General features: G+C 49.8%; 1 protein-coding gene and 1 pseudogene across 2 annotated transcripts; one reads left to right on the forward strand and one right to left on the reverse strand.

Moving 5' to 3' along the window:
* The first annotated feature begins 459 nt into the window (after positions 1-459).
* HELT (helt bHLH transcription factor) lies at positions 460-2,877 on the forward strand. Of its 2 annotated transcripts, none has more exons than XM_011237623.3 (4): positions 460-822; positions 1,279-1,383; positions 1,655-1,751; positions 2,174-2,877. In XM_011237623.3, the coding sequence occupies exons 1-4, from the start codon at positions 796-798 to the stop codon at positions 2,671-2,673; spliced, it is 729 nt and encodes a 242-aa protein (XP_011235925.2). In that variant the 5' UTR covers positions 460-795; the 3' UTR covers positions 2,674-2,877. The 2 variants fall into 2 exon arrangements, with proteins under 2 accessions (XP_011235925.2, XP_034503408.1); XM_034647517.1 differs by having other exon boundaries at positions 2,177-2,877.
* A 7,837-nt stretch (positions 2,878-10,714) lies between these two features.
* Positions 10,715-11,200, reverse strand: LOC109488392 (annotated as a pseudogene).
* Positions 11,201-12,830: the final 1,630 nt, after the last annotated feature.

The following is a 12,830-nucleotide window of genomic DNA, read 5'->3' on the forward strand; positions in this document are numbered from 1 at the left end:
GGCGAGGCGGGAGCCTCGTGTGCCAGCCGTAGCCCCACACCTGCCGGGATGTCCGGACAAATAAAGCGGTGTAAACAAAAAGGGGGGAGATGGACGTGTCACCAAGTCGTGTGAGAAAAGCCTGGGAACAAACGGGGCGCCTCCGTCTCCAAGAGCTCTCCCTTGAACCCGGCGGAACAGCCTATTAAAGGCTTACTTAATTACTTTAATGACTCTGGACAGGCTTTAAAACGCGCTCGGCGCTGGGACTGCGGGCTTGCTGGGATTTGTAAACAGGCAATCGTGTGAGACTCAGCGGTGGGACTAAAGGAGGCGACACTGTTTTGTGAGGGTCCTCGCCCCCCGGTGCCCGCGGCCGCTGCGCCCCAGCGCTCTACGCCTGCGGCTGCTGCAGGCGCTCGCTCGCCCGCCGGCCCCAGTTTACCGCCTTCTTTTCCCGCCCGGGCTGTTGCCATGCAAATGTTATTCCCCCGCCGATCACGTGTCCTTTGAAGGGCCACGTGGATTAACAAAGCTGATCTGCCCCCAGCTCGCCCCCCTCGGCTGCTAATTTTTTTTTTCTTAACTTCTTTAAAACTGATCTTGAATGCATACATCCCCCAAACGCAGCTCCCCTAATCCTATGGAATAATTCAACTCGTGAATGCACTTGGAGCCCTAGATGACCGCTTTATAAGGCAGTCCCTCGGAGTTGGGAGGCTGCAGTCTACCTGGGACACTGGAGGAGGCACACGAGGCGGAAAGTGGACGGGTGACTCGCGCCACCGCCTCTCCCGAGGGCGCGTACTGAGCAGGATGTCAGACAAGCTCAAGGAACGCAAAGTGAGTCGGCTGAGCCCAAACAACCCTTGCGCCCTGATGGTGGGGGCGTCTGACTCCCCGAGCCGCCACCTGGCTGGACCGACGGCAGGGACGCGGCACACGCGACTCTCGTGCGGAGGAATCTTGAGTGGTTTGGGGAGGGAATGAGGTTAGAGACAGGAGACTGCTCAACTCCGGAGGAGCTCACGCCCGAGACTGGTGGCCACCTCCCCAGTGCCCGGCGCTCAGCTTGACGGCGTGGCCCGAGAGGGTAGGGCGGCTGGAAGAGGAACGCACCAGCCTGGCTGTGAGAGGGCAGAGCTCATTTGACCCTTATGTGGAGGAGCACGGAGCCCTTCCGGGGGGAGTCCCTGGGCAGCGTTGGGGGCTGGGAAGACGGCTGACACGCAGCTACAGCCATGCCTTTGACGACTCCCTGGGCAACACTATCCTAAACGTACAAACCTCTGTTCGCAGAGAACCCCCGTCTCCCACAAAGTGATAGAAAAGCGAAGGAGGGACCGGATTAACCGCTGCTTGAACGAGCTGGGCAAGACTGTGCCCATGGCCCTGGCGAAGCAGGTAATGTCAGAGGCCGAGCTTACAGAGCCAGGCGCTGGGGATCCTCTGCTGCCGCTCTCGGCAGGGGTGCAAGGAGTCTAGAGACGGAGAGGGCCTTTCCTGCGGGCTCTTTCCCCCTGGGGACCCGAGCGCCGAGTGAGCACCAGGCGGCCCTCTGCGCAGATCCACTGCAGCGCCCTGCTAGCTGCTCCAGATAAAACCGTGCACCCAGCCTGCCCGGGTTGACTTGCGCCCGTTGGGTCGCTGCGAGGAGCCCCTCCTCCTTTTGCAGAGTTCCGGGAAGCTGGAGAAGGCGGAGATCCTCGAGATGACCGTTCAGTACCTGAGAGCCCTGCACTCCGCTGATTTTCCTCGGGGAAGGGAAAAAGGTGGGCGCGGGTTTGGCAAAGGGGAACCTGGGCAGGGAGCGTTCGCCGCACAGAGACTTGGGGGGTGGGAGTGTAGTGAAGGCCTTCACGAGAGGTCTCCACTCTGGATGCGGCCGAAGGGGGGGGTCCAGGTTCTACGTAAGCAAAGGGGGACGGGTGGGGGGACAGGTTTCTAGGGATGCTGGTTCCGTCGCCTCCTCTCTGGTGGGGAAGAGTGGGGTCTGGCTCTTAAGGAAAAGGAGGTCGTTTGCTTGCGCTTTTGCGGTCTCTAGACTGGGGTAAGAGAGGACAGGCCTCAAATGGGAACTCCGGCCAGAAAACTTATGGGAGGGAAGTGCCTGGTACCCGCCTCGGGCTCCCGGTGGGAAGGGGTTGCTCACGGTTTTTGTTTTTCCTTTCTGCGGGCTGACTCGCCCCTCCAGCAGAACTGCTAGCGGAGTTTGCCAACTACTTCCACTACGGCTACCACGAGTGCATGAAGAACCTGGTGCATTACCTCACCACCGTGGAGCGGATGGAGACCAAGGACACCAAGTACGCGCGCATCCTCGCCTTCTTGCAGTCCAAGGCCCGCTTGGGCGCCGAGCCTGCCTTCCAGCCGCTAGGTTCGCTTCCAGAGCCAGATTTCTCCTATCAGCTACACCCAGCGGGGCCCGAGCTCGCGGGCCACAGCCCCGGGGAAGCCTCCGTTTTCCCGCAGGGCGCTGCCCCCGGGCCCTTCCCCTGGCCGCACGGCACGGCCCGCAGCCCAGCGCTGTCCTACCTGCCCAGCGCGCCCGTGCCGCTCCCGAGCCCCGCGCAGCAGCACAGCCCCTTCCTGGCGCCCGTGCAGGGGCTGGACCGGCACTACCTCAACCTGATCGGCCACGCCCACCCCAACGCCCTCAACCTGCACCCCTCCCAGCACCCCACGGTGCTCTGACGCTGCCTCTCCCTGCAGATTTCTCCGAGCGTCGGGCGCTGCTTAGGAGAAACACTGTATTTTGTACAGGTGTAAATATTGTGCCAACAAAATTCCCCTGGGTGGGGGAAGGCCGAGAGCAAATTAGTCTTCTGAAGGATCTCCCTCCTGGCAATAAACGATTTCTGGTAAAGACCAAAAGATGGATTTCTTTGTTACCTTCTGCTCCTCCACAACCCCCCTGGAGGTGCCGAGGACGCGAGTCCGATAGGGCCAAGGTGATGCTCTTCAGTACTTGGGGACAGGGGGCGCTGCCGGGTCTGAGGAGGAGGGAGGAAAGGCTAAATAGAGCTTCGCTTCGGGGAGAGAAGTCGTGGCTCCCTCGGGGCTCCAGACCCTCACCCGACAGGTACGCACCTTGGACATCTGCCTCGGAGCAGAGCGCGCGCGAAGAACTGGGCCCTTGACTCTGGGAAAATGCAAGCCGAGGACCCGCCCCACACTGGCTTTAGCGGACTTGCGCCCGCTGCGACCTGGGCGCCCTTCCTACCGCGAGACCAGGCTGGGGGCGCGCGCGCAGCACGCGCGGGCTGGCCTGGAGAGCTGCGCGACTCAGGCCAGCGGCACGCGTGACTAAGTTTACAGCTCTAACACGTCTCCGATAAACAACACAGAGAGGAGGTAACTTCTGAGTTATGGCTCAAAAGCAACCGACAACGAAGTTTGTTACTTTAGGATGACAGCTACTCGGCGCCGCGGGAGTGTTCAGGGAAGCCTGCCTTGCCTTTTTGCGCACAGATCAGCTCAGCCTCAGGGACGCTAGGCAACCGGGCGAGCAGCCGGCAACTACCGGGTCAGGAGACGCGCTCCCCTGGGGACGGTTCCCTCTGCAGAGCCCCACCATCCACCACCGGCGGGGGTCCGGTCGCTGGGCAGTCTGTTCTGGTTCTCAGTCCCGGGGAGAAAAAGCCTCCCTTTCCCCCTTTCCCGGGGGAGGCTGGATTTTAACCTGCTCAACCCCAAACGTCGTGAGGAGTTTTCAGGGCCCTGGGAACGCTTGTCCAGTCATCTTTAGGAGATTAGGGTTATCAATTCTAATTGGATCTGTGCCCTACCCACAACACAGCGATACACTTAGAATAGCAAACAAAAGTCATGTTTTTTTAAAGGCCCAAATAGCGAAACGAGCCTGCTATTGTTTTATGTAAACTGGTAAAATGAACAAGATATCCAAACGGCTAATGTGTTTGTGGTGACTGAAATTTTTTTCCTTCATTGATTTTTTCCCCTTTGTTCCTATATTTCCTTTTGTATTCCCTAGCTCTGATACCCTTTAAATAAATAATTCGAAATTATGTAGCAGGTTTTCCTGTTTCCAGAGGCCATTTAACCAAACGACAATGATTTGTCTTCTCCCGGATTAGCCGGAGGACAATAAATTAACTTACTCCATTTCTGTGGACAGGATGTAAGGGAGCTCTGACCTAGACTATTTACTGAGGTCACGGACTAGGATGACCTGCAATTTGTAAACCATCAAACTTGATTTATACAGACAGGCCAAAAAGAAAGAAAGAAAGAAAAAGAAACCCTCTTCATTACATTGCCCATAAAGTGAAATTTAAATGTGCATTGAGGGAAATCTGGAAACTTTAGAAAAGGTCTTGCAAATAAGGAGTTCTTGCCCTAACATATACTCCATGTCACTACAATACTTACCAATAAAATGTGAGATGCAAATACTTCCTTCCCTTACCAACTGATATGGCTGGAGCCTGAAAGCCAATGTCAGGCCAGGAGGCCTTCTGGATCACAAATATACATTGCGCGGTATGGGATGCAAGTGAATTATGCAGAAATGGGAGAATGCATGGTGCCTATTATTGGAGCACATGTCTTACACCCATTTTCATCAGCGCTGGATACAGAATATGAAGAAGGCCTTTCAGGCTTTTTTTCGCTGAGCATTAAGCCAATCTGAATTCCCTTTGGCAGTGAAGCATTAAAGATATAGTGTTACCCTGGAAATATAAATTATTAATATATTCAGCATTTTTGTCACTTCTCAACTGTTAACCAAATTAGACAAAACTTTCTTTTACTAAGTAGATTTTCTCTTTGGGATTAGCTTTGGGAATGCACAGGGCCACCACAGTAAAAACTTTCGTCATTTACATATAATTTTGCAAACTTCCACTGGCCCATGACAGTCTTTGTACCTCAAATGTTGGTATTCTTGATTTTTTTCTTTCTCATTTAACTGTGGAGGATAAAACCCTGCTTTGGGTATACAATGACTTTAGGATAAAAGTCTCCCTCCCCTTTCCCTTTCTCCCCCTTTCTCTCTCTCTCTGTGTGTGTGTGTGTGTGTGTGTGTGTGTGTGTTGTGTCTTTTTTTTGAAACCTTCATCCTAAGTTCCAGTTCTGCAGGCTTGGCCAAAAGTCAAACTTGGAATATTCTGACTTTGCAAAAGATTAAAAATGTCACTACAAAATGGAATTGATTCAAATCAGATTGTGGCTTTAAAGTGTTCTTTCCTGCACTTTCACTGACAACACATTACTCCCAGCCTCCCCGTCCCAAACCCCCACCCCCTCCCCCCCTCTGAGTCTCTTATGCCCAATCCCTCCACTCTTTCTTTTAAGTAAGTTGTATAGTAATGGTTTCCAAGAGAGGCTCAACCAAACCCAGAAATAACAAAAAACAAAAAACAGTGGGTTTGGCTGGAGGTGACCCATTGTGATGCCTCTGAAAGGGGCAACCTCTTGTTTCTTGGGCTTCATCCTTGAGTGGGCAAGAATAAAAATAATCATCCCCATGAAATCAAAGGTTTTCTCCAGAGGCTTGAGGAACAAAGCTGATGGCTGGTGCTTTGGGTCGGTGCCTGTGGCTCTGTAGGGCTAGAGGTAGGAACTTCCAGGCTCTCCAGCCGCCCCTCCGAAAGGGTGGTGGTAATACAGAGCTCACTTGTGCTTCCAAGCGTTATTGAACAAACACAGTGCATGTATCAGTGCGGGCCCTCCAGTCTGGGCTGCTACAGACCAGGCAAGAAAGCTGGAGGAGCAGCTACAAGAGCTTCACTGACCCCACAGGAGTATGGAATTCCTAAGAACCTGGTAATGGGTGTCTGCTTACAGTAACACACCAAGGAAAAGAAGGCAACCTGTGGCATTTTGTAGGTGCTCAGTAAACATGTGTGGAATGACTGAATGAGCTGCCTAACAGTGCTGAGCCTCTCAGAATTCTGCATCTCCCCTAGACCTCCTGTTTCTGGTCCTCAGACCCCTCCCCACTTCGGCAGAGACCAGAAACTACTGGTATACCCAACTGGAAATATGCAGTGTAATCTTTGTACATTCTGACAGTTGTCAGGCGTAGCAATGGCTCTGCCTTTGCCTAGAAATTCCACCTCGTGGTCTGGCAGCAGGAGACAGTGCTTGCCCTGTGTGGTTAAGGGAGTTAACACTTCCTGAGAGCCCACCTAAATGCAGACCCCAAATCCAGGATTTGAATTCAGAACTAACATGACGGGGCTTCTGCTCCTTTCACAGGAGAGAGATCCAGGACTGGGCTGACTCAGATTCTATCCTCTTTTCTACACCACTAGTTGTTCAGAATGTGGCTTCTGGAGCCAAACTACCTGGATTTGCATTTCAGCTCTTCTGCGCAATAGCTGTGTGCCTCTGGAAAAATTGCTTAGTCTCTCTGTGTCTGTTTCATCATCTGTAAAATAGAGATATTAAAAGTGCATATACCTCATATGGGTTGATAGGAGGATTAAGTGAATTGGTACATTCAAAGCACTCTAGACAGTGTCTGGCCCATAGTGAATGTTCAATAGATGTTAGCTATTATAATAATAATTATCCAGTACTCCTTCCTTTCTCCCAAAGAGTCAGATCCTTGGGGCCACCTCAAAGTAAAAGTAAAATGTCAAGGCAATCATTAAAAAAAAAATCTGACACCACCCCCGCCCTGCCCCACAAAACAAATCTTAAACCCCAAGCCTTGTTCTGGAACAGGGCAATACCCTCCATTTAGGGCAAGTGGGGCTAGGGAGCTCTAATTCCAGCCCATGGTCAATTTGGGGGCTGTGGGTGCTTCTCCCAGTTCTGACTGATAATCAGAGCCCCCTTGATAACCTTGGTGCACCCACCTTTCACACTCTCCCCTCCGCAGAAAGCTGGCCTATGTTATCCTGAGACAGCTCTTATACCTACATTCCCACATTCTCTCTCCAATCACACACCGTCTGTTAACACACAAATCTTGTCTGTTGCAAATTCTTTTTTGGAACATGGGGTACACGAATAAACACATTCAATATTCCTTAAGTACGCTTTCTAGGCCAGTGTTATGTTTTTCTCAACATCCCCCTCGCACCCCCCCCCCGCCCTTTTCCCACACAAACCTTGCATCTGTCTGCAAACCTTTCCTCTGTCCTCTTTTCCACCTGTCTGCTCCAGCGCTGGCTCCAGATTCAACCCAGCCATTCAGGTAAGGCTGTGCCCTGGAGGGACCCTGTCCCACGTGCTCACTCCCTTCCTCACTTGGCCTTCAGTCCTCATTCTCCCCACCTCTCTGATTGCTTGGCTCCTGCCATCTGCTTCTCCATGTGTTGGGGGACTGGCATAAAAATGTATCTGTGTGTGTCTGCCTTGTGGAGGGGGGCATCCCTGGCTGTCCCTCCCTGTTCCGCAGCCATCAAGGGCAGTATTCAGGAGGCTGACCCAAGCACACAGCTGGCCACGGAAGCCCTTTCTCCCTCTGGCTGCCAACCTGCCCACAGGAAGCAAGCAAGCGTTCCTACTAGGCTGGCTGGCAGGTTTCTAGCTCTTGCTATACTTCTTCTGGATAAGTTTAAGGTCAAGTGTTGCAAGCCCCCCTGTTCACCCACAGAAGGCGCATCCTCTGATCAGCAGCAAAACATTTTTATCTCCACCTGACACCTACATCTACATCTCAAATGGTTCTGAGCACACAAAAGAGGAAACAAATGACTCATTAATCCGACAGCCTGAAACCCCAGAACCTGGGGGCCTACATGCGTGCAGCTAGGAAGGTAGATACACACATATGCCCATGTGCATCCAGCGACATGGGCCCAGGAGCACCTGCGTGCATGTGCACAGGATGTCTGCTTGGGTACGAGTGTGCATATGGATGGGCAAACGGGGGCCAGAGGAAAGAGCCACCCACCAAAGAGAATGGCTGGGTTAGAACTTGAGGGACCCGGCTATTTCTGGTTGGCTTGGAAGATAAGCAGCAGCCATGGTGAAGGTCCGCAAATCTGTCCCACAATAATCTGTGTCAAACCTTCTGTACAGTGGGAAGAGCTGAAAAGCAAAGCAGAAGAGAGGCAGTAGGCGGGGTGATGCTGAACGGGGGCCTGCAAGAGAGCAGGAAGGTCACCGAAGCCACAGAAAATGGGGGTGAGAGATGGAGCAGGAACTCTGGGCTGAGCTATAGAGCAAAAAGGACCCCAAGAGAGCTGGGAACCGAGCACTTTTTAATTTGTCTATTCCTGACTGGCTTCCTTTATAATGTGTAGCTTAGAAGCAAGAGTCAATAAAAATCTATTAGTGAAAACTTTATAAATATGATGAAACTTTTAAAATACAATATTTCTAGGAGACCTTTTGCAAGGTTTGACAGAACGAAAGTCCGTCAGCTCTATCACTGTTTTGTTATAGGTCCATCAGTAAAGGTTTTTGTTTTTGTTTTTTAAGATTTTGTTTATTTGAGAGAGAGAACAAGCATGGGAAGAGGCAGAAGGAAAAGCAAACTTCCCACTGAGCAGGGAGCCTGATGGGGCTCGGTATAGGGACTCCAGGATCATGATCTGAGCCAAAGGCAGACGCTTAACCAACTGAGCCACCCAGGCGCCCCCAGAGGCCTTCTACAATAAAACAGTTTCATTTCTACTCACTAAACACTACGACTGCATTTTCCACATAAACATGATTCCTATTGTATATTCATGTCAGAATATAAAACTGTGACCTAGCTCCATTGCTCTTTCTAAATACAATCTAAAGTGAAGGAAAAAAAAATGCTAGAAGACAGCCACAGGGAGAACGCACAGAAGGCTCAGGACTACAAGGTACAAGGCAGCTCTGTATTTTGGGATGTATTCTATCCCACTTAGGTGGCACAGCCATGATTACAGCCCATAACAGCCTCAGCAAAACTGGGGGAAGTTGGGGGGCTAGCCAATTATGGGCGTGTAGAGAAGCTGTTCTGGAAAAAGTCAAATTGGATGGAGGGTCATTTGCAAATGTATATTCTGGTCACTTGCAAATGTATATTCTGGCCACAAACAATAATCTGTGAAAGCGTGAAGAGTCCCTGATCTCAGGAACCCTTCCTCCTCTGACATCCAGTAAAGAGGTAGGTAGACATGAATACAACGGAACCTCATCTGAATTATATTACAACTCCGTCAAAAGGACACGAGCCACATGGGTATTGTCAAATTAGAGCTGAATTATACCTGCTCTGAGCAGGAGCCCCTGGCTGATGATGGCCCAAACACATGTGCTGAGGGGAGGCTATGGGGGGGAGGCATTTCATGNGGGAGACTATGGGGGGGAGGCATTTCATGGCTGTATCAGTAATTTCAGAGGGACAATGCTGTTTCAGAGTGAAACATTTCTTAGAATGCAATTAAAAACTGAAAGAGAAATTTTAGANGGCTGTATCAGTAATTTCAGAGGGACAATGCTGTTTCAGAGTGAAACATTTCTTAGAATGCAATTAAAAACTCAAAGAGAAATTTTAGAAATTCTGGGGCGCCTGGGTGGCACAGCGGTTAAGCGTCTGCCTTCGGCTCAGGGCGTGATCCTGGCGTTATGGGATCGAGCCCCGCATCAGGCTCTTCTGCTATGAGCCTGCTTCTTCCTCTCCCACTCCCCCTGCTTGTGTTCCCTCTCTCGCTGGCTGTCTCTATCTCTGTCAAATAAATAAATAAAATCTTAAAAAAAAAAAGAAATTTTAGAAATTCTAAAACTGCTGAAAGTAGGATTGTGTTATCTGCTTTCTTGGCATGAAAAGAACATTTATCAGTGAGACGACATTTTCGAAATCTATTCAATTAGGAGTTATAGAGAGAGACACCAGGAAAGCTGAATATGCTTTGGAGGATGGGTTTTAGGAAACAGTGGGTCCCAAGAAGCATCAAATGACTTCCTATGAGGACAGTCCTGTGGGTAATAACAAAGGGATGCAGAGAAAGAGAACATATGATGAATTTATGTTGCACCCGATGGTGGATTTTGGACAGGAGGAGTTTGCTGTGGTTTGCGAGCTTCTTCCAAAAAATATTTTGTGGTCTGTTTTTGCGTCTAATGTCTGATCATACTTTGCCAGGACACGATGAGCCTCATCTTCATTAAGGGGTGAGTTGCAAAGCCCCAGCACTGACCTGAGTCCTGGGAGGGAAACTATCAACACCAGCTTCCTAAAAAGCCCTGAATAGGGTCTTCCAGTCACCCTGGAGCTGCAGGAGAGATCACTGACAAATAAACTCTTTCTCCCCAAATATATAAATATATCAAAACATAAATGTTTCTTCCCTTCCCTTCACCCCTTCTTTCTCTAACCATACCCTCCTGTCCCCATCACCATTTTTTTCTCTTCTTAGGTAGGATCCACTTACCCTGAGGGTTTCTTTGGAGCTCCTTAATGTAGGCAGAGGTATCTTACGCAAAGGAAGGGCAAGTGCTTCTGTTTTCTTTTCAGATTTCCTTACCTCCAGGGAGTCTCACCTTCTGCCTCCCCCTGGTCCACCACTGTCCCTTGGTCTGTCCATTTCCCTTCTCCTGAACTCCACATCTAAACAGCCATCACGTCTGGTTGATTTTACCTCCTACCTCTTGAATCTGTTCACTTCCGTCTCCTCTGCCACAGCTAGAGCCCAGCCTGACAACGTCCCCCTCCAGCTTCCCGCCCATTGTCCCAGCTTCCATGTTTGCTTCCTCTAATTCATTGTCAACATGGCCGCCAGAGTGATTCCTTTCTTTTTTTTTTTTTTATGGTGAAAAAATTTATATTTAGATTTAGCCAGCTGGACTCAGTTTAGGTGATCCCAATTTTGTTGGCAACATCCAAAGCATCACAGTCGGGAGCCAGTCGAACATATGCCTTCTTTTCTCCATCAGGCCTGATCAGGTGTTGACCTTGGCCACGTCAATATCATAGAGCTTCTTCACAGCCTGTTTGATCTGGTGCTTGTTGGCCTTGACATCCACAATGAACACAAGTGTGTTGTTGTCTTCTATTTTCTTCATGGCTGACTCAGTAGTCAGGGGGAATTTGATGATGGCATAGTGATCAAGCTTGTTTCTCCTGGGGGTGCTCTTTCGGATATTTGCACTGCCGTCGGAGACGCAGAGTCTTGGGTCCTCGGAATGTTAGGTGACGTGCAAATCTTCTTTTTTTTTTGTGGCTGTGGACGCCTTTCAGCACCGCTTTCTTGGCCTTCAAAGCCTTTGCTTTGGCTTCAGCTTTGGGAGGGGCAGGGGCTTCCTTCTTAGGCTTCGGCGCCATCTTCGTTAGAAGAGTGATTCCTTTCTAACATACAGATCCCAGACTCCCCTGTGTAGCGCTATTCGATGCCTTCCCAGGGCTCTTCAGATAAAGCCCAAGTTCCTTGTTCAGGTCTTCCACCCCAGACTCAGCATCAGGCACGCTGACTTCCTCCATCACTCAGGAGTACAGAGCTCTCTCTCATGCCAGGCTATGGCGAATGCCACATTTCAGAGGCAAAGAAAGTTCAGAGGACCTTTTCCCCTGGTCAGCACGTTCAGACCTGCCTGCTGTTCTCTAATGGGATGTTGCTCTTGGCTCTCCTCAGGTGAAGGGCAGTGCCTACTTGCAGCAACACTGTGCCCACTCCTACAAATCTCTGAAATGGCTTCAGAAACACTGACAAAATTATATGAAAATGATGCTCCGGTCTGTATGTTTTTTCTGGACCTTTAAACTAAGTCCAACAGCATTATTATTTGAGGCATTAAATATACTCACTAAGAGGCATGGTGATTAAGAACATGGGCTCTGGAGCTAAACTTCTTGGGTTGGAGTCCTGGCTCCACCTTTTTCTAGCTGTACGACCCTGAACAAATTATCAACAGCTCTGTGCCTCAGCTCCCTAGTTAAATGGAATGACAGTACCTACCCCATAGGGAGGATGGGAGAATAGTTAATGCAGCAGTGCCTGGCCAATGGTCTATACCCAGTTAACTTAGCTATGACAGCTGAAGTTTGCATGAGATTGTTATACAGACGAAAACAATTTCCTTTGAAATTGATGACCTATTAATAATACTGAATTCTGGAGGGAAAAAGTTTACCTTGTCAATTCATTGTCTCCTTTTTTTTGAACCAGACTTAATGTGCATGTTTTCCTCTCTGCATTAGAGACGACTTCAAGAATGGAAGAAAGGAAGACATTTTTTGTTAGGACTTGCTAGGTACCAGGCACAGGGGCAGCTGCTGAAGTTCTAGATAGAGTTCAGAGAACCTTGGGGATGGAGTAGGGCCAGGGGTTGTGTCTTAAAGCTGCGGCCACACCATTTGGGGTGGCCTTAGCTGAGCTGATGAAAATTAAGAGAGAACTCAGTCCCTCAAAGGCAGTGCTTGTTGTCTTCCCCGACCTGACACAGCACTGGGCGCTTTCCCATGCTGTTGCCCCATTTCATCCCCACAGTAACTTCTATGGGAGCTAACATCACCCTCAAGTTTCAGATGAGGACTAACTCAGAGAGTCTAAGTCACACAGTCTCTTTTGTGGCAGAGCCGGGATTTGAACTATAATATGTTTGCTTCCCAGCCCAGAGCCCTACTTCTCTTATGCAGCAGCTGCCACAATCAGGAACATTTTCGTACTTTCTTAGAAGAGCAGGGTTCGGATCTAAGCTTGAGAATACCCTTCTTGTGTAAAGTTGTGGTCTTCCAGAACTTCAAAACTGGGCAGCTGGATGTCCCAACATACAGTCTCTAAAGTGCAGGTTTCAAAAATAATATAACATTAAAAGACTAATTACAAAAGCAATAGACGCTCATTGCAGAAAGCTGTAAACACGTTCAAAAGTATAAGGAAAATACAAAAACACCTACAACAACATCCAGTCAAAAGCACTAACATTTTTGATATGTTACCTTACAACCTTACTAT

This window comes from Ailuropoda melanoleuca, chromosome 18 (genome assembly GCF_002007445.2).
Source record: "Ailuropoda melanoleuca isolate Jingjing chromosome 18, ASM200744v2, whole genome shotgun sequence".
NCBI classification, from domain to species: Eukaryota; Metazoa; Chordata; class Mammalia; order Carnivora; family Ursidae; genus Ailuropoda; species Ailuropoda melanoleuca.